The 21,183-nt window shown below is 40.9% G+C and overlaps 2 protein-coding genes across 9 annotated transcripts in view; both read right to left on the bottom strand.

Annotated features, from left to right (window-relative positions):
- CRYBB2 (crystallin beta B2) overlaps positions 1 to 21,183 on the bottom strand; it is a 370,816-nt gene that overhangs the window by 105,861 nt on the left and 243,772 nt on the right. The window lies entirely within an intron of this gene.
- The window catches only part of CRYBB3 (crystallin beta B3), a 205,900-nt gene that overhangs the window by 69,691 nt on the left and 115,026 nt on the right, over positions 1 to 21,183 (bottom strand). For 7 of the 8 annotated variants that reach the window (XM_066603887.1, XM_066603889.1, XM_066603888.1 and 4 more), the window contains one exon: positions 4,139 to 4,260. The exons of the other annotated variant lie outside the window; for it this stretch is intronic. In XM_066603887.1, coding sequence (XP_066459984.1) covers positions 4,139 to 4,260 — 122 coding nt within the window. The remainder of the gene's footprint in view (positions 1 to 4,138; positions 4,261 to 21,183) is intronic. 8 annotated transcript variants of the gene reach the window in all.

The raw sequence follows: 21,183 nt of genomic DNA, 5'->3' as shown, positions 1-21,183 counted from the left end.
CTCTTTGAAAAAGCAGTTATATCCACAGGCAGCATATTAATGTGACAGGCTCCCTTTAAATACATATCAGGAGACAATAAAACCTCAAATAAATAAACACGACCTTGAAAGTTTGTTTTTTTCGCGACCCCCATAAATTCAATGAAAGCTAAGGATTCTTTTAACTAGTGTGGTTTGGATAGGACCAGACACTTCTTAGGGATTTTACTCATGTGGTAGTTTTACTGCCAAATAATTTTTGTTGTTTTTTTCCCCCCTTGACACATAGGGCTATTTATTAGATCTTTTTCCACTGGGGCATCCATAGGAGCTGCAGTTACAGTCAAAAACACCCCCTGTAGTGACAGTAGTCACTGGTAGAGCTGATCACGATCTACTAAAAACCTGCAGCTCTGCTGTGCCAGGGGCCAACTGTCCATCATGTGATTGCTGGGTCTAATAGTGGAAGTAACACTACTGCTTTCTCTCTTTAGTACATAGCGCTCATTGAGTGCTATGTAGCCTAGAAAGGAGAAGGCAGAAGCAGTTAAAAAATGCTCCTGCCCTCTCCTCCAGGTCCTCAGCTGTGTCTGACAGACGAGGACCTGATCTGTCCCTGCTTGAGTGTAGGAACTTTAATCCTGCAACATACTTTTGCTATCGGCTGGGATTAAAGCCTTCGACCGAGCGCTGTAAATTTACCACACTTGGTCCTAAAAGGGGTAAAGTAAAAAGAAGCATAATGCACCTGCTCATGCCACCACTGTTCCAGTACCCATTTTCTAATGCTTTTTGCTGATTGTTACTTCCTGGCGCTGCAGCAATGACGTCACCAACTACCCATATGACCGCTGAGGCCAGTGATTGTCATTTACAGTGAAGCTTTCTCCAAATGCTTCCCGTCTTCCCTGTTCTATATTACAATCATGTTTATGAAAAAAAAAGCTCCAAATCAGTTGCATTTTCTGGCACTAATGAGACGGATAAGGATGTGGATGGCAATTTCAATTTATACACTGTCTCTATGACAACAATAAACCACATGTCAAATGTCAATGTCTATATCCTTCGCAACAAATACAATAGTCTAACAACCCAAATAGTGAGTACTAGAAAGGTCTCTCCTGGAATGCAATAAGTGACTTAGATACTGTCAGTTTTCTTAGTATAGGCAGGTCTTTAAACAGTCTCATTAAATTGCGCTAATAGACATTTATTAGATTGCAGATCTTTTTCTTTTGATGGCCTAAATACAAATTCCATCTAGTTATCCTTTTCAATTCCCCTTATGTACAATCACCAGTTCAATATTATGTCACGTCAACCGTTCACAATTTGGCGCTCAGTTTATTATGTCCTTCATGACGGCAAAAAGATTCATGTCTAAAAAATAAATAGCAGCTATAATCTTATCCCTGATAATCCAACCAACACAATGTAATAATACCGCGGTGAGCCAGTACATAGCATTTTAAGATTATTTGAACAGTGGTTTCCCTTATAGATACAAAGGCTATTATTTGCAGGCAAGGTAGTATGCTGACCTGAAACCAAAGCCAACCACGCTCAACAATAGAGTGCTTGTACTACAGGGAGTAAAGCAAGAGCAGAAATCTTAGCACTACTACTCTCGGATTTCAAACTGCAGGATATTAAACAGTAAGAAGGCGAATGCTAGTAATCAACCAGGTATCATGTGAAAATTAATTTTCCACATCACTCTCAATGAGCAGGACTCCATGCATCAACCTACTATGTATACAGTCAGACATGTAACAAGATCACTGATAAGCTAGATGGCAGTTTCCAGTTCACTACCGGCTTCTGTTGATTAGAATGGTAGGAAAATGATACACTTGCAAAAAGGAAATACCAGGCACACTATAAAGTCACAAATAAAATAAAAGCTAAATGTGTAAACCAGTAGTGATAAAACTCAGGTTTCTGTATCCATACAGCATGTCTAATGTCCATCTTACAGATACAGTTAATGGAGAAAGATATTCTAGTGTCTCCCATGCCAGGCCTGACTACTATACAGTAAACCTCTATTATAAACAGGAAAAAAGCACAGCATTGTGCTTATCAATTAATTACTGCTTTAATAGAGATATTAAAGATCTATCTCCTATTCAAAATGCAAGATCTTGCATGGTGGGAGGAGATGAGACCCAGAAAGGGCTGACCAACTTTTTCCCAAAAGTCGCTGTATTAAAGTAGTGGTATGGGGAGTTTTTTCATTGAATCTTTTTTTTTTTGTCTCAGTTGGGAAAAACTTATTTTTTAGGGATGAGGGTAGGGGGGAGCCTACTGGGATGTAAAATAAAAATAAGAATTAGACTGAGGTGATAGGTCTGGAAACCCCCTTTAACTTTGCTTATAAAGCGTAAAGATCACATGGCCTTTCTGCAGCTCAGTCCCATTCAAGTGAATGAGCTGCAAAACCAGGCACAAAAGCTACAAAATGTGCATAAAAAGAACATTGTTGTGCCTGGTATATAATAAATAGACTGCTGCGCTTGTCCAATCGCTCCAGCCCCTTCAAACAGCTGATTAGTAAGGGTAGTTTCATACAGGTGAAGGTGCTATTGCTGCGAGAAAACTGGGTCTTTTTTCCCGCAGTTTTTGAGAAGCAGCGCTGCTTTTTCTCGCTGCCGCTTGCGATTTCCTCACGTGTTTTTTCTGCTGTAATTTATTAGCGTGAAAGTCAACATGACTTTCTATTGTTAAAACTAGAGATGAGCGAGTATACTCGCTAAGGCAAACTACTCGAGCGAGTAGTGCCTTATGCGAGTACCTGCCCGCTCGTCTCTAAAGATTTGGGTGCAGGCGGGGGGGGGGATCTCTCTCTCCCTCGCTGCCCCCTGCTCACTCCCGCAACTCACCGCTCCCGAATCTTTAGAGACGAGCGGGCAGGTACTCGCATAAGGCACTACTCGCTCCAGTAGTTTGCCTTAGCAAGTATGCTCGCTCATCTCTATTAAAAATGCATCACATAAAAATTGCAGGTTCATGCTTTGTGATGCACTAAAAAGGAGGCTTCATAGGGAAACATAGGAGAAAAAATGCAAAACGCAGATAGGGCATGTTGCGATTTTTTTCCCTTCCTCTCGCAACATTGCACGAGTGAAAACATCTCAAATGTGAAGGCAGCCATTGAAAATCATTGGTTTCATAATTCTGCATTTTTACTCACTTTTGCATCATGAGAAAATTGCACGATTTAATCGCCCGTGTAAAACCATCCTAAGGATGCAGGGTGTTGGATCTCCAACAATCTGATTCTATTTAACTTCCACTAGGATAAAGAGTATCTCAGAAAAGCCCTTTAACTTTAGAGGTAAAGTCTTTTTTCCCATATAAAGTCCTAGACTTTATTACCTTTTCTTAAATAAAAATATTGACAAAATCCTACCTTCAGCAACTTATCCAATGAACTGCAATAATTTATTCCTGTTAATCACTTTAGCAATCTTGATGGTAATCGAAATTTTAAGTCAAATGCTATAATAAAGATAAGGCGGCCCAAGTATGAAACGCAGCAATATAAATGCACATGGCATTAGCATGCGAGGTCTACTGATTAAAGCAGTTTGCATTTAATGTGCCACAATTTAAAAAAAAAAACATCATTGAATGGCTGTGATTGGTTAACGCAGCGCCGGCTTTCATTAGCTGACGCCGCGCTGAGTTAGCCAATCAGAGCATTAGCTTTCTGGAGGCGGGGCATTCAAGCCCCGCATCCAGAAAGCAATGCTCTGTCGGCATGGAGCGACAGCCTGCAGCAGCACCACGGGAAGCAAGTATTGCTTTTTTCTTTTTCTCCAGCGTATTTCTGACGTATAAGTCGACAGTTGAGGGTCGTCTTATACTCCCAGTCATCTTATATGCCGGAAAATACGGTAATAACTGCAAAGCTAATAACTAACGTAATAAAAATGATCAAATTACTGCGGCCTGAACATACTCAAGCCAAATGGCCAGTAAACTGATAAGACACACCACAGAGAATACTTGCTCTTTCTCTTTTCTGCGATTAGTAGAAATTTTAGTTAGTTAAGAGGGGTTGGGTTGTTGGGCACTGAATCCAAAATTGGATTGCAAAGGGTTAATATTGAATATGTAATAAAGTTACAAAAGAGACCAGAAACCATCTCACCTGTCCTCAGGCTTCTGCTTATCTTGACCCCATGTGCCATATTGTCTATCTGTTTCTTGCACCAGAGAATCTGTGTCCTTATTGGATGTGGAGGATCTGGAGAAACACTGCTTTACGTGGTCCTGAAAATACAATGAGATAACAGGTCATCAAAACACTGAAAACACATTTTTAATAAGCCAATTTCATTAGAATGCCAAATATGACTGGGCAGTTTATGCCTCATTTGCTTAATGATTCCACTGAATATTTATTGTGTAATGGAGTCAAATGCGTCCGACATCAAATTTATAGCTCATGACCATTATTTCCAATGGACAGTTCTAAGAAAAGGCTGTACTTCTGCAACTAAGCTGCAAAATAGTCAAAATGCATTTGAATATATCTGTGATAAGAACTATGAAATCTATGGGAAGACAATAGGCCGGAAACTTGCAGATTCATAACCAGAAAGGCCTATTGCATGCTGTACAAATGAAACAGGTAAAGACTGGAACTTTGTAACACTGACGTCAATTAGAAGGTTTAAAGCCATTCATGTGAATCTTAAAACATGTTTGCTCTTGTGTATATAACATTTATACGTTTCTACACTGACCTAGATTCTGGGGCACTTTTTTATGAATCTTTTACTAACTTCATATTCCAATTCTACAATAATTATGTATTTAGCTTGAATTTTTATTTAAAGAAGTCTAGATTGCAAACCCAAATGGTAAACACCATCACCAAAGAGAAAAAAGTTAGAGGTTGTCTAACTGTAAACTATGGAAGGCGTATCCAAACAGTGGACCAATCTCTATGTTGCCTAAGGCGCCCCTGCCCCATCACACACACTTTTTAAAGAGCTTGTACCTAGATGGACTTTTAGCACCTGTTCATAGGATAGGGGATAAAAGTCTGATTGGTGGAGATCTCACTGCACCTATCCCGTGAATGAGTGCAGTGAGGCCACAGTGACAGAAGACAGGACACTCGTTCTCAGGATCAGTGGGGGTCTCAATGGTGAGACATGCACCAATCAGACTATCAGCCAGGCTACGTTATGGTGCTGTTAGGGGAGGTGACAGGGTGCAGAGTGGCACATTTTTTATACTCCGTGGCTCCCGGTTTCCTGTACGGTCAGCTGCTGAAGACCCGACTGCTACATGACTTTTCATCTCACCGTGCCCGCGCTCTTTCACTTGTATGGGAGAGTGCTTGCATGGCCATCTGAGAAGAGTGTTGCTGCACACACATTGCCCATAATATCCATAACTGACTGAACACGACCTTGCCAACCACTTTCACACTTCCTGTACCATACTGATGCAGAGGACTCGGAGTCCCTCATTAGATAGGGGTCCTTAGTGACTTATTGACCATGTACAGCACTCTTAACGCAGTGCTTTTGGTAGACTGCTCTGTCTGCTCAATATTATACTAAGAATCCCTGTCTGGTTCAGCAAGCCACAAGGTCCTCACAAGCAGCAGCAATCCTCTGGCCCTTCCTTCTGGAGGCACAGGGGGGAGTACAGAAAACAGCGTTGCCTTGTTTTTGCTATGCTGTAAAGTTGGAAGTGGGGCTAAAACAAGCCTATCACTGATTGGCTAAGGCTTAATTTCTGCACAGCTTTCCCAGGAGATGGTGATTCATGCAGACAGTGCAAGAGTCTGTGTTTGTGAGTGACTGTAAGCAGACAGCAGCTAGGTCTGGTATTACAGGCAAAGTTTGCACTCAAGTGAATGGGAACTTGGCCTGTAATACCACCTCGGGCCACTGCAGTGAAAACAAAACTGAGCCATCTGCTTCCCGTGGAAATCGGTTCAATGCATAAGCATACCTGCCCAGTAAACTGCTAATCAGCAGAGATCCCAGAAGGCAGACCCAGCTGATCTACTATTGATGACCTTTCCTGAGGACAGGACATAAACAGTTTACAACTGGTCAACCCCTTTAAATATGGCTTTTCCTTATCCATTTACTCTAAGCAGTGATATTCTTCAGCTTACTTATTCTACTTATGAGGCAACACAGCTTGTAGGACTTAAAAATAAGAAATGAGCGAAGCAAAGGGATATTTCAGTACAAAAATTTCTGACAAATTTGCATTTCTTTACTATAACTGATTCTACTTTTGAAAAACTTCCAACCCCTTAATACCGCAAGTGTTTTGGGCCTTAATGAACAAGCTACTTTTCACAATTTTCTATTTATACTATTATTTTTGCATTTTTTTTCATATCCGATATTTTTATTTCTTTATAAGTTTTACACACATTTGTTGTTTTTTTTAGACTTACGTTAGTTTTTAGACTGTAACAGAGTAAAAACTATGCATTTTCCAAGAATAAATGAATTTCTTTTTAATCACACAGAGCCACATTAAAATAGAATTTAGGGTAGGTTTACAAGTAGGGAATTTGGTGCATATTTTCTGCAGTGAACATTTGCATCAAAAACGGCATTAAAATCCATAAAAAAACTACAAAAAAAACGCAGATTTTGATGCGGATCCACAGAAGACTTCACCCTTTTAATTGAATTCTGCTGCGGACCCAAGTTAAAAAGCAGTGTGAAAATCCAAACTGTGTGGGTTTTGTTGAGAATCCACACAAAAATTCTCCAGAGTGTTTGTATCCCCCAGCTTCGATTTGTTTTGATAATATATACTGGTTATTAGAATTACGCTGGGACTAGGGCTTTGGACATGTTGGTGAAATGTAATCCGGGTTGTATAAATAGTATTATTTTGTTTTTACTTTAGGTTTTCGTTTCACTTTAACTTTTTTGTGTGTGTTTTAACTTGTCACTGATAGGTTCAAAAATGTCTCTGTAACTGAGTTATCATAGCATCTCGACTCACAGGGAAAAACAGCCCTGATGATGCGACACTTTGTGATTTGTCAGCTGGGCCAGCATCACATGATCACCAGGACCAATAGAGGCAGTGGTACTGCACTAATAGGAGCACTGTGTATAGAGAGATCAAGAAGACAGAAACGGGGAGGAGGGGGGGGGGTTCAGCCTTTCCTTCTGGGGGTCCATCTGACTCTGATAGTTGGCTATGTGATCATCCTTACAACCACTCTTCTGCAGCCCCAGGCTTTTTTGGCAAAAGAAGACCTCACTCTTCCTTAGCAGCAAAGCCTGTGTGGGTCAGGTCTGTTTTCTGCAGATCTAACCAATTTTAACTTGTTTAAAATAATATTCAGGCGAAAACAAAAAAGAACATAATTTTTATATTCGTGATTAAGAAATGGTGTGGTGGCAGGAAAAGCAGTCCTCCAGAGCAAGGCGCACTCATTGCAGCATCCCTTTGTTCTACTGTAGGGGATAGCTTTTGAGCCTTGTACTAGAAAATGGAGAGGGGCTATCCAAAAAGGGAAACCCCTTCAACTACTATAAATACTGCATCCTACAGACAAGAACATGTACCAGAAACTATAGCTTTTATTAAAGATTAACAGCACTCAGACCAAACGTCTCCTGCTGGCTCCGGCGACACGTGATATTATGCTTACTACAGCCTCTAGTGACATAATTTGATTATTTGTGGCCAGCTGGAAGATGACAACAGATACGGGAAAACATAAGATCACCCCCAGCTGAAACATCGAGGGGTCTATTACAAACATCAAACGCATCATCTTATTTATAGCCGGGGCATACCATTGATATGAACACTCAATTATATTTGGCTGCTGCCTAACAGAAACCTAAGAGAGTCTCAAACAAACAGTAGACCTTCGGCTTACATGTCAACGTCACAGACTTCATCTACAATAATCTGTTTCAATACCTGCAGTCAAATGAGTCAAAGCTTATATAGCAGGAGATTCAGGGCCCTGTTACATGGAATGATTATTGTTCAAATAATCGTTGAATTGTGCGAAAAACGAACGATAATTGTTCAGTGTAAATGTGGCGAATGATTGAACGATTCGTTCGCTACTCAATCATTGTTCATTTTACAATCGGTTTACAATGTAAAAGGCGATCGTGCAGTCATTCGAAAATCAGTCCCAGGCGTTTCCAGACTCTCTGGACAGACCAACAATGGACAGAACAAGAAAATGACCCCCAAAATGTAAACAATCATCGGCACATGTAAATGAAAGCAAACGGCTCATTCACTTGTTCGTACCCGTACTATACTTCTGGTAGAACAGTCAGCTACTCTTCAGTATGGTCTGGTGCCTGGCTTTGTAAAAAAAAGAGAATTTTTATAGTTTTAGAATTTGTGGGCTATGATTTGAGGTATTTTGAACATGGATAGAACAGATAAAACCTTTATGGTTTAATGCAGGTATGAAATACAGAACTGTTAAAATCCACGGATGGAGCGGGATACACCCGCAGATTTACGCCGCAGAAGTACTGCGGTGGTAAACAAAAAGTCCCCGCTGGTGATCACGGAAAAACGCACATTTTACCACGGCCTCCATTAATACTATATTAATAGAGACCTCCGCTGCAGAAAAACGTAGTGAAATAGAACATGCTGTGATTTTTTTTCCCCGCGACAGAATCACGCATGCGAGCACTGAGAGGCAGAAAAGCTATTAGGTTCAATGCAACCTAATATCTACATTATTCCACTACGGGGAATGTGGCAGAAATCCGTCCGTGGGCATTAGCCCTTAGGCCTCCTGTGCAAAGCAGAACATGGTGTACTGCAGAGTGAATTGTAACACAGAGTCCCTGTGGAGCTGTAGGTGCTCCGTGTACCATGGAATGATGCTTTGTGTTGTGGCAGATTATGGGGTTACACTCCATTAGAGAACTGTTTTATAATACAGCATAGGAGGAAACCTTACACGACTTTTTTCTCTCGGTCGTATTTTTATGGAATCCAACAAATAAGAAAAAAAAACCTCTGTATGCTTCACTATAAAATCAGAGGCATACATAGATCAAGTAGTTCCCATAGCAGTCTATGGGTGCTGTATTACAGCCCCATACAAAGAGGCCTAGTGTAACACAGTATGCTAGGCGGAAAAAAGACAAAATGTCCATCCAGTTCAGCCTGTTTCCACCCTGCACCCCCTCCCCATGTTGATCCAGAGGAAGGCAAAAAAAAATTTAGAACACTCAGCCAAATGGTTGGAGTGAGAAAAGTACAACCAGTTCTTATAGACCAGTGGTCCCCAACCTTTTTAGCACCGGGGACCGGCTTCAAGCAAGACCATTTTTACAAGGCCTGGTAGGGTTGGGCGGGACATGGGTGGGGCTTTGGTTATATGGGGCGGGGTTATGAAGGGATTGGAGTTTAGTGCATATTTAATGACATTTAGAATGTCCTGACAGTACACACATAGGGCAGTATAATATATTCCCCCCCCCCCCCCCCCGGCAGCACACACATAGGGCAGCATATAATTTATCTCCACCCCCCGGAACACACATAGGGCAGTATATAATTTATCTCCCCCCCCCCCAGCACACACATAGGGCAGGGTATAATTTACTTCTCCCCACCCCGGAACACACATAGGGCAGCATATAACTTATCTCCCCCTCCCCCCCCCAGCACACACATAGGGCAGCATATAATTTATCTCCCCCCCAGCACACACATAGGGCAGCATATAATTTACTACCCCCCCCCCCAAGCACACACATAGGGCAGCATATAATTTACCCCCCCCCCCAGCACACACATAGGGCAGCATATAATTTATCTCCTCCCCCCCCCCCCCCCCCAAGACCACACATAGGGCAGCATATACTTTACTACCCCCCCCCCAGCACACACATAGGGCAGCATATAATTTATCTCCCCCCTCCTCCCCGGCAGGATTACCTTGAAAACTGACCTAGGTCCTAAGAGGTGTACAGGCGCGGAGGCTGCTGCTGCTTGCACAGAGGCGGCTCTTCCTCCTACTCGTGGGACGCTCTGTTGTTTGGTGCTGCAGTCCTCAGCGCTTCAAGAAGGCGCCTTGTGATTGGTTGCGGCGCGCTGCTTCCACACCAGCAAGGACCATTGTATTTCAGCCGCACTTCAGTAGCAGAGAGTGATTCCAGCAACCTCATTGGTTGTTGGGTACACACCCCCAGTTTGAGGTGTGGGGGGTGTGTACCCAACAACCAATGAGGTTGCTGGAATCGCTCACCACTACTGAAGTGCGGCTGAAATACAATTTATGTGGCCCATTCAGCAGCGCTCTGAGCTCACACTAACCTGCTATGTGTGGAAGCGGCCCCTTCAGCAGCGCTCTGCGCTCACACTATAGCAGGTTAGTGTGAGAGCGCAGAGCGCTGCTGAAGGGGCCGCGGGATTGTTCCTTTTAGAACAAAAGTTCCCGGCGGTGAGCGGACCGGCAGTAAACACTTAACGGCCCGGCCCCGGTCCGCGGACCGGCGGTTGGGGACCCCTGTTATAGACGACTGGTCGCTAAAATAAAATTCTTATTTCAACCACAAAGTGCTCCAAGAAGATATCAGGGGAGGCTGTGTAATAATCTACTTTGTCATGACAGCAAACAAATATGTACTATATTTTATTGCCCGTTACGAGTCTATTTGCTGAAAAATAGGATTAATTTCCCAGCAATTATATGGTTTGATAATGTTAGAGCTACTTTTGCTCTTTTAGTTCAGTCAATATAATGAGGACTAAAGAGAAAAGGTTAACAGAGTAATTATGTCACTTTTTTGATTTTGCCTGCTCAGTACCTTGCAGAAATTGTAAAATAATCTGAAGTATGAGTCACAGCTGACAAATAAAAGGCTCCGAGCTGTAGGTAGGGACGGACGTGGGCTGCGCAATTCAAAGATCTTGCTGTGTCACAGTCAGATCGGTGCATTTAAATGAGTGAAATCTTCTCTCCTAGGTGGGAGTATAGAATAAAATTATATGCTGTGGACTAAAAGTGAACTATTTTTAATTATGGCTCCTTGCTGCCATGTTAAGTATTGCAAAGCTCTCCCTTGTGGAAAATCCAAGGATGCCATATAGTCCAAAAAGCTGTATGCACCTATATACAGTTTGCCAAGAATCCTTTTACCACCTTCAAAATTCCTATTTAGTTCGGCCAAACAGGCACATGCATATGGAACGGCTTATCTTGGGTGAACAACCCTGCGTGATACCCGTGGCCCCTGAGCTAGTAAATCAGGCTTTCCATATAAATGAGATTATGAACATCTTAAGTGGCTGTCCACAACAGATGTAAAAAGAGTGCATGTAAAGTTTTCTTGACTCTATGCCTATGTACGTAGCCTATATTTACTATGACCCACTATTTTTACAGTCCACAATAGTCCTACTGGATGCACATGTGCCTAACATGCAAATAATTCCAAAACCACCATAGATTATACTTTGGTTGGGGTTGTCGATGGCAGTCATCCACTAACATTTACCACAAGTGCAAAACTGGGAGACGGCCATCATAATCTTTAGGAGAAAGTTTAGGAAAACTGAGAGGCAATGTATATAAAATGGGTTTAGTGCTTCAGTGGATTGATTTACCAAATTGTACTTGCTCCTCTGCAATACTTTAATGCTTGACGAGTTTTTCCCTTAAAATGTAAGTGTAGTGTCGTAGTAACCATCAAGCATATTGTGATATTTTATCAAACCGGAGATAAATCACAGTTGCTTGGCAACCAAAAACCAAAGCATAAACTCTGTACTACACTTCTGCTACTACATATGGCCATGTTGGAAAGGACAAAACTGTTATTCATCCAGGAAAATAGTACTCCATCAGAAACTATATTATCTCTGTGGAGAACAAAACACCGTTAGTTGTCAACCAAGGACTAGAAATGGGAAATCTTGAGATTACATGTCCAATCTGCTTCTGACTGCACTGTTGCTAAACTTAGAAGACCAAATACTGGCCGACTCATTATTTAAGGTCTTAAAACTTTATATAAAAGTGATTCTTTTCTGAAATTTGCCATCACACATCGGCCCAAACTTTAACACTTCGTTTTATCCAGTGTAGGGATTCCAGGATCACCGGAAAGAGAATTCGCTTCCCACCCCTATGACCATGCACTAGGCATAACAGTCAAAAACATAAAATCTGTTTTGTCTGGAATACACCATTCATTAAATGAGGTTTCCCAATTTTATAAAGTGATGGGCCGTTGCTAGGATATGCCATCAGTTTATGATTGGTAGGGGACTGAACTCTGGGTGCCTCACTGACCCTGAGAATCAAAGGGGATGCAGGACTTGTTTAGTGCTGCCTCTATTTCTAAGGGTGCTTTTACACTGGATGATGTCAGGCAACAGATGCACAACAGGTACGATTCCCGCTAGTGAATGGAGGCAGAGTGGCCGGGGATTGTTCTGGCCCACCCGACTCCATTCAGAGCAAGCAGGCCATCACTTTAGAAGATTGGAAAGTACCTTTAAAAATAAAAAGTTAATTTTACAATCCCGAAACTATGTTAAATGGTTTGTGATGTTCTTATCAAAGAGTTGTTACAAACGCTACAGGAATTTTGAAAGTTTATTTGACGTAGATTTTCCATGAGTCATAGTAATGGTCAGTACTGAAATCACCTTCCATTTGTCTAACCCCTGAGCAAACAGGACTTACGTGTTTAAGCCAATGTAACCACATCTAACCCAGTTGGGAACAATGGACAACTTTCTTGTACATAAGCATGACATAGCCATGCCATAGGAACTAAATTTATTCCTCTAATGAAAATCCAAATGTTGTTTCACTAGAGTGGCCTAAAGAGTAATAAATAATAGATTACAGGAAAATTCTAGCTTTGAGATTAATAAACATTCATTTTACATGATGTATGAGTGTATACACGGTACATATGCAAATTTAGCTCCTTTAATTCATTGCAGTTTTACCCTTAGATAGGACTTTAAATACACCACAAGATTTATTGTTCTACCCATAGGGGGCTATTTTTAAGGCTCTGTATCTGCAAGGTGTTGGCAGCTGAGAAATCATTTTGCATTATACTTTATGTTGGGCACAGAAACGGTTTATAGCTCTCCATAAAATTCACCCAGTTCTTTCTCTATACTATCCATTTGCTCCCTAAGTAATACAGAGTACGCCAAAAGTACTTTAAATACAGATCAGCATGGAACAGCTTTTATTGAGTCTTGTAATTAAAAAGCATCTTCATAGAAAGTCAAGTAACTGTAAGCCCTTACGTTGTCCTAACTGGTAAGGTTTTTGACAAGCCAGCAATATTTCTAGAGTTATTTAAATGTTTGAGCAATGAAACCCCCATTACAGTTTTCAGAGGGGTTGTCAGTCAGCTTTACCAAACTACTGAATAGTAACACTGTAAATTTATATTGATACAGAGTATAGTAGCTGATAAGTTATCACTGCACGGCCTGGCAGATTCGCCACCTAAAATGATAGAGAATTGGCTACCAATGCCGGTGGGCTATGAAATGCTGGTCATTAGCTATTAGGGGAGAAATAAAAACAGATACCAATGTCATTTTCAACAAGTTGACTGATTTTTTTTTTTTTTTTAATGAGTGACGGCGTTTTAACTGTAATATAATCTTGATATTTCTCTTGTAGCGGTGCATCTGCACATAGTTGATATGCTGCAGATCTGCAACATATATTACTCCTTCAATTTGAATTAAATTCAAATGATGAAATTTGTTCCAGATCTGCACCAAATTTTCTAACAAAATCCACAGCAAATTAGCAACACGCCCTAAAGACTGAAATCCTCCAAGAAATTTGCATTAATTCGCAATACTACATATATTAAATCCCATTTTTAAGTAAACGGCTACTCTAAGCCTTATTTACTAAAATGTGTAGGTCCTGGTGGCATCTCAAAATACATGTCCGAAGGATTTAACACTTCTAATACTGCATATCAACCAATATTTCTTAGGCCACTCATGTGTTCAGATAAACCCCACTCAAAACTGCAGAATTTTACCACGATTTCTAGCAGCATTTTAGAAACGCATGACAGCATTTTAGTGCACTTTTTAAAATTCACCCTATCATTGTGATTAGGCGTGTTAAAAACCGCAAACACAGAAAAATAGAGCAGAAAGCGCTCGTAAAATGTGGTGTTTCTAACGCAGGTCTGTGAGGCCCCACTGAAATCAATGGGAGCATTGTACCACGATTAACACGGTGCTTGGGACACTGCGCTAATCACAGTTAAAAGCGGCTGGTGTGAGAGCGGTCTTAGACTTACTGTCTTTAGGAATATGGCTGACTGAAGACTAAAATTTTCACGCGCTTGGTTCCTGTAGGTTGTGTTTCTGGATGACAAAGCCAAAACAACAATGTGTACCTTGATTTCACATCCACAATACTTTCTGGAAGTCTTCAGACCCTTTCACTTTTTTTACATTTTGTAGCCTTGTGAATATTAAATAATTTTTTTCAAGTTTTTCCCCCATCATTCTGCCCTCAATACCCCATAATGAGTGAAAACAGAATACTAGAAATCTTTGTACATTTTTTAAAAATTAAAAACTAACATTTTGAATTGACTTAAGTATTCAGATCCTCTGGTATGACACTAGAAATTTAGCTCTGGGGGAAATCTCCTATTTTTCTTGATCATCTTTTCAGATGCTTCTACACCTTGATTGGACATAATTTACCACAGGTGGACTCCAATCAACTGAAAAGACACACCTCTGTCTATATAATGTCCCACAGCTCACAATGCATATCATAGCCAAAACCAAGCCATGAGGAGGAAAGAATAGTCTGTAGAGCTCAGAGACAGGATTGTGTGGAAGAACAGATCTGGAGAAAGCTACAAAAAAAATTTCTCCTACACTGAAAGTTCGCAAGAGCAAAGTGGCCACCATTGTTCTTAAATGGAAGAAATCTGGAACAACCAGGATTCTTTTTAGAACTAGCTGACCCACCAAACTAAGTAATCAGGGGATTCAAGTCTTGATAAGAGGGTTGACCAAGAACCCAATGGTCACTCTGGCTGATCTTTAAAGAGTCTATGTGCAGATGGAACAATCTTCCAGAAGGTCAGCCATCACTGCAGCACTCCACTACTCTGGGCTTTCTGGTAGAGTTGCCAGAAAGAAGCATATCCTTGTTAAAAGACACATGAAACCCACACCTACACCCCCCCCCCTTTTTCTTCTGCCCTCCCTACAAAATGACAATGCAGGAAATGTATGGATGTCTCCATACATCTGTATGCCTATCAAGATATGTTTTGTAAAAGTATGTAAACCCTGTCTAATGCAAACATGTTTAATAAAGACAAGTGGATTAAAAAGACACATAAAAGCTTGCCTGGAGTTTGCCAGAAAGCACCTAAAGGACTTTTAGAATATTAGGAACAACATTCTCTGGTCTGATTAAACCAAGATTGAACCTTTTGGACTTAATTCTAAGCACTATGTCTGGAAGAAACCAGGCACTGCTTGCCATGTGCCTAACACCATCCCAACAGTGAAGCATAGAGGTGACTGGATCATGCTGTGGGGTGTTTTTCAATGGCTGGGAAAGGGAAGACTGATCAAGGTTTAGGAAAAGCTGAATAGAGCAAAGTACAGAGATATTCTTAATGAAAACCTGATCCAGAGTGCAAGGAATTTCAGATTGGGCAGAAGGTTCACCTTCCAACAAGACAATGACCCCAAGCACACAGCCAAGACAACACAGGAGTAGATTAGGGACATCCTAATCTACTCCAGTGAGCGACCCAACGAGAGTCCTGACCTGAACTCAGCACTGACTGTTGAGTCGAACCAGCAACAGAAAGCAGTGTGTGTTCACTTGAAGACCGCTCACACATTTCAGTTCGTTCAGTGGTTCTGTTCTCCTCAACAGCCAATAAACAAGGGTAGAAGGTCGAAATTTCAAATACTAGCCCAGCAAAGAATCTCACTCCTCCAAAGTAGTTGACAAATGATATTTCGACCTATGTTAACGTTCCCCAGAATTCATTCAATAATCTCAAAATTGAAAAAGTGAACAATCGCACTGTGTAGGAGCGCACGCAGTCATTACTACATTTTAGCGACTATTTCGAGTGACTATCCAGATGATAGCTGTCCAGTGTACAGCCACCTTTACTCCAATGCTTAGCTCCAATATCTATATCTTATTCCTCCATTGGCGAGGGCTCAAGCTCCTAAAATAACCAGTTTGCACTTCTCTGCATTTATTCTGCATCACTATCAATTGTAGATTGTGTTGTTTTACTTGAGTCTTTATAGAAAATGCATTACCTTGAATTTCTTTTTACAACGTAAAGTGCCACAGAAGAGGATGGCAATATATAAATCAATAACAACTTCTCCGCAGCACATCTATTTCCACCATCACACCAGTGATGACCCATCTAGGTCTACTTACAATAAACTTGTTGTACATTAGGATAGCCCAAAGTACATTTGCAAGCATAATTTCTCATGCGGTTTCTTGGTTCTTCTTTATGTGTATAATGAGGACTCTAATTTTAGAACATACTGGGCTTTGTTTAGTGAGAAATGTGCCTATTAAGGTGAATGCTCAAATGTGTGTCTGGAAGCAGAACAGATAAATGTTCATTTACTGAAAGAGAAAAACAGAAGTACATGAATCATGTTTATAAAAATCCTTCCGTGCCAAGGAATCTACAGCACAAAGCTCGGTAGTATTCTGCTGGCAACATAAGACATTTCTCTTTGTTTTTAAAATATTTTATGACTTGGCTTTCCAGCAGGTCAATGTCTGTCCCTTTAGTTGGAAGTACTGTTAAAAGGTCATGTGTAACTCTGATCTGCTAATACATTTAACCAAGGCATTTACTGTTGACGTGCCTGCCATACTTCTTTCTAAATGCTACTTGATCAACACAGGTCATTACACCAGAACAATGACGCAGAGTTGTGTATCATGTAACTGTGACAGCTGGCCATACTGAAGTGGTTTACAGAGAAAGTATAAAAAAGTAGATGGTTCTCTCCACAACATTTATACAAGGTTACTAATAAGGGACAGTCCAGTTCAGCTAGAAGATTCTCATTTAATATTATTCCCTACGGCCATCATTTTTGCAATGGCCAACGTTTTGCACTACCCAAATCCGTCTGCCATGTTCCTAGTCAGTTTGTGGCCACTGATTGAGTCCGCTAGTTGTACATGCCCAGTGCAATCTTTCAAGTGTTCAGCTCCTGTTCTTTCCATTGGGAGTATGCAAGCATTGATGAAGGATTGACCACATCTCTCACTCTTAGTACTAGGAAAGTGCAAGAGAATGTGAAAGATTGCTGCTGCCAGAAAGTTTAGTCCCTTTGTCATATGTCACTCAAAGAAGGGGGTGTCTCTTTTAATGCCTCCTATGTGCACACAAGAGTAATGGAAAACTGCAGATGCATGGTCACTAGAAATGGCTCCACTTCGAAGGACCTCTTCCTCCATTAGCTCCGTGTGTTCTAGTTGGGCATATCATCCAAAGGGAACAACTACTGTACTTTACAAAGATTTTGCATTAAACTGGCAATGTAACACCACTGGTGTAGATTTGTTAGCTGGGATTAAACAGTTTATTCTGCAAACCTTATATTTTAAGTTTCAACAAGGTTTTATGGAATATTTTTACAAAATTAAAATGGCATTTAAAAAGTCTTAATTCCCCACGCAGGGGGCTAAGTATTGCAAGTTTGAAAACTATAAACTTTAATATAACAGTTCATTCAAATAGCAAAATGAGTAAGAGGGAGGGGGTAACCAAAAACACATAGCAGGGGGTCGTCAAGAATCCACATTTGTTCTCCATAGTTATTATATGAGGGGTGACTGAAAAGTTCTCGGACCACCCATGAAATACTTGTCCTAGCCGAATATCAGTTTAGCAACTAATAGTACATTCCTTTGCTAGGTTACATACTAAATTTTTCATTAATATCTTTTTTTTTTATTTCAGATATTAGAGTTTGAAGTGTCCAAGGTGTATACATCTTGAAAAATGGAAAACGAGAGCGTGTGGTCATCCAATACCTGCTGAAGAAGGGCATGAGTGCACGAGATCCATAATGACATGATGGAAACATTAGGGGAGGATTCCCCTTCCTATTCCACTGTGAAAAAGTGGGTGGCGGAATTCAAGTGGGGCAACACCTCTGTCCAGGATGCACCTTGCAGTGGAAGACCGGTAATGGCCAGTACGGAGGAAACGTCACTGCAATCCAGGATATCATCATGGCAGATGGGCGTGTGACAGAACGCTACATTGCTGAGAGAGTGGGCGTGTCTCAGGAACGCGTTGAACACATAAGAGTTATACTTGACATTGCCAAGGTCTCATGTCGATGGGTCCCAAGAATGTTGACAGCAGAGATAAAACGCCAGAGACATGGCATGTCAGACAAAAACTTGACCCTTTTTGAGGCAGATCCTGTGACATTTCTCAAATGTTTTGTGACAATGGATGAAGCATAGGTTCACCCCTTTCAACCCGAAACCAAGGTTCAATCAAAAAACAGTGGAAACACCCCTCCTCACTCACCCCCAAGAAGTTCAAGTCAGTCCCATCAGCTGGCAAAGTGATGGTCTCTGTTTTTTGAGATTCGAAGGGTGTTATTCTGGCTGAATACCTCAAAAAAGGTGAAACAGTGAACAGAGCACATTATGCTGCTCACTAATGCGTTTGAGGGAGGCCAAAGTGAAATGCGTCGGGTGGATAACAAAACGAGTGCTCTTTCATCAGGACAATGCTCCTGCGCACACATCTGCCATTGTGATGTGTGCCATTGAGCCCTGTAACTTCGAACTGCTTTGGCACCCACCTTATTCACCCGATTTGGCCCCCTCGGACTTTCATCTCTTCCTTAGCTAAGCTCAAGAAACATCTAGCTGGAACCCATTTTCGATCAGATGATGACATCATGGCTGCGGTGGAGGACTTTTTTGCCATGCAGGAAGAAACGTTTTACAGGTGGCAAAAGTGTGTGGCCCTAAAAGGGGACTACGTTGAGAAGTAGCCATAAACATTTGGGCTACTGACGACCTTTATTGGGTGGGCTGAGAACTTTTCAGTCACTCCTTGTAGTTGGTAATCACAGCTAGTTAATGGTGGGCAGGTTAGGTAGTTCAGATATTATAGAATAGCCTCAGGTAATCAAATCATTGTTGTCAAGTGGATACAATCTAAATGCTCTGCTGTTTTATTGGTCAGGGATGCTCAGTGACTTCAAATTCTGTAATAACGATAGTTTGTACAGTTTTGAATGCTCACTTGTCAGTAACTGGCAATGTGGCATTGTGGGAAATGTAGTTTATGCCTTCCCTGGTGGTCATTTTAAATAACTATGTGGAAATCTGAAGCTGGCTGGAAAACAGTGGGAGCACAAGTCAGCAAAAAAAAGTATTGGAATAATGGCAATAAGTGGAAGTGTTAGGGAGATATTGAAAAATTTCCCTAATCTCTGGAACACCCATTTAAATTGAAATGAACCACATTTTCAGATAAGATTTAACTAGGTCCTAAAATATAGTAAATGAGATCTATACCCTCAAAACATTAACCCTTCCCGCAAGGACATCTATGCATTGTCACAAACCTGAATGCAATGTTGTCTGCTATATTATAAAAGTACTATTTGCACTCTTTCACAACTTTTTAAAAACTATGATGCAGTGTTTTCTGGATGTCATTCTAAAAAGATATGGAAGGCTGAATAATTGATAGTGGCAAAACCTTCAAAATTGCTTTCACGCTTTTAAAAGCATTAAATTATTTTGCAGTCTAAGCTTGTTCAATGCCAACGGCATAATAACATGTTGCAGCAATTTTGCCCAATTCTCTTTTATTGAAGTATGAATGCTATAAAACCTACATTGCTTTGGATGGGGACACTAATACAACTACAAGGTTTTAAAGTGAAATGGACAAGATGAAGAAGGGCAATTCCCCTGCTTGAAAATCAATTATTTCCCGTTTAGCTCCCAATAGTAAACATTGTGCCTACCATTGAAAAGCACATGAAAATATTTACCCATTACGTAAAAAGTCGAGAAACTGTGTAATTACAAAGTTTACTCTTTTCGCACCATTGCTGTTCAAAGGTGGACAAAATTTTCAATGCTAAAAATGTCTCCTATCCTAGCCAAAAAGTAAGTTTATATGGAGTTTATTTATATAATGATTATTTCTGATATAGAGTAGAGAAAATTGCAAATTAAAGGGTTTGTACAGTTAAAAACTACTGATGACCTATCCTTAGGGACCCACGCTGATCAGCCGTTTGTCAAGCTGATGTGCTCATGTACTGAGCTGATTTCTGTAGGAAGCAGACACTTCCGTTACCACTGCAGAAGCCCAGGTTGGTATTACATGCAAAATTCCTATTCACTTCAATGGGAACTTGGCTTACAATACAAAGCCTCACCAATGAAGTGGGGACAGAGCTATCTGCATCCTGTAGATATCAACTCCACGCACAAGTGCACTGGCCTGGCGAACAGTTCCTCAGCGGGGCTCCTGAGCGCAGACCCCTGATGATCTACTATTGATGGCTTATCCTATGGATAGACCATCAATAGTTTGCAACTGAACAACCCCATAAAGAGTGGAACTACATTATGCCTAAAATCATAAGAAAAATTGTGGTAAAACTGTGATTAAATTGTGGTTAAACTGACATCTTGAAGCCGTAGACAAATATATTCAGGTTTTCCCTTAACCAAAACAATGACAATCATTATACACAGTTATTAGCTTTTCGATGAAGTGGAATTCTGCTAAGTTTCACAATGCAAACATGGACAAGCCCTATTAGTAAATATAGCAAAGATATTTTCCCTGTCGTACTCGCTCGGTTACTAAGAGACATTAAGAAAGAGGTTGAAGCCAAAATTTTGTGCAGACTTTAGGCTGCTCTCACACCAGCTGCTTTTTACGGCAGAGTCCCGAATGCCACACTGACCGTGGTGCAATGCTCCCATTGATTTTAATAGGGCTTAGCAGACCCGCGCTCAAACGAGGTGTTTCTAAGCCCTGATTTCGAGTGCGGTCTGTCTTATTTTTGTGCGTTTTCGCGTTTAACGCACCTCTTAACTCTTCGCAATGATAGGTTGCATTTAAAAAGCGCTGTCAAACGCTGTACAACGTGTTTAAAAAT

Source organism: Eleutherodactylus coqui, chromosome 5, assembly GCF_035609145.1.
Source record: "Eleutherodactylus coqui strain aEleCoq1 chromosome 5, aEleCoq1.hap1, whole genome shotgun sequence".
Taxonomy (NCBI): Eukaryota; Metazoa; Chordata; class Amphibia; order Anura; family Eleutherodactylidae; genus Eleutherodactylus; species Eleutherodactylus coqui.
This window is presented reverse-complemented; position numbering and strand designations above follow the sequence as displayed.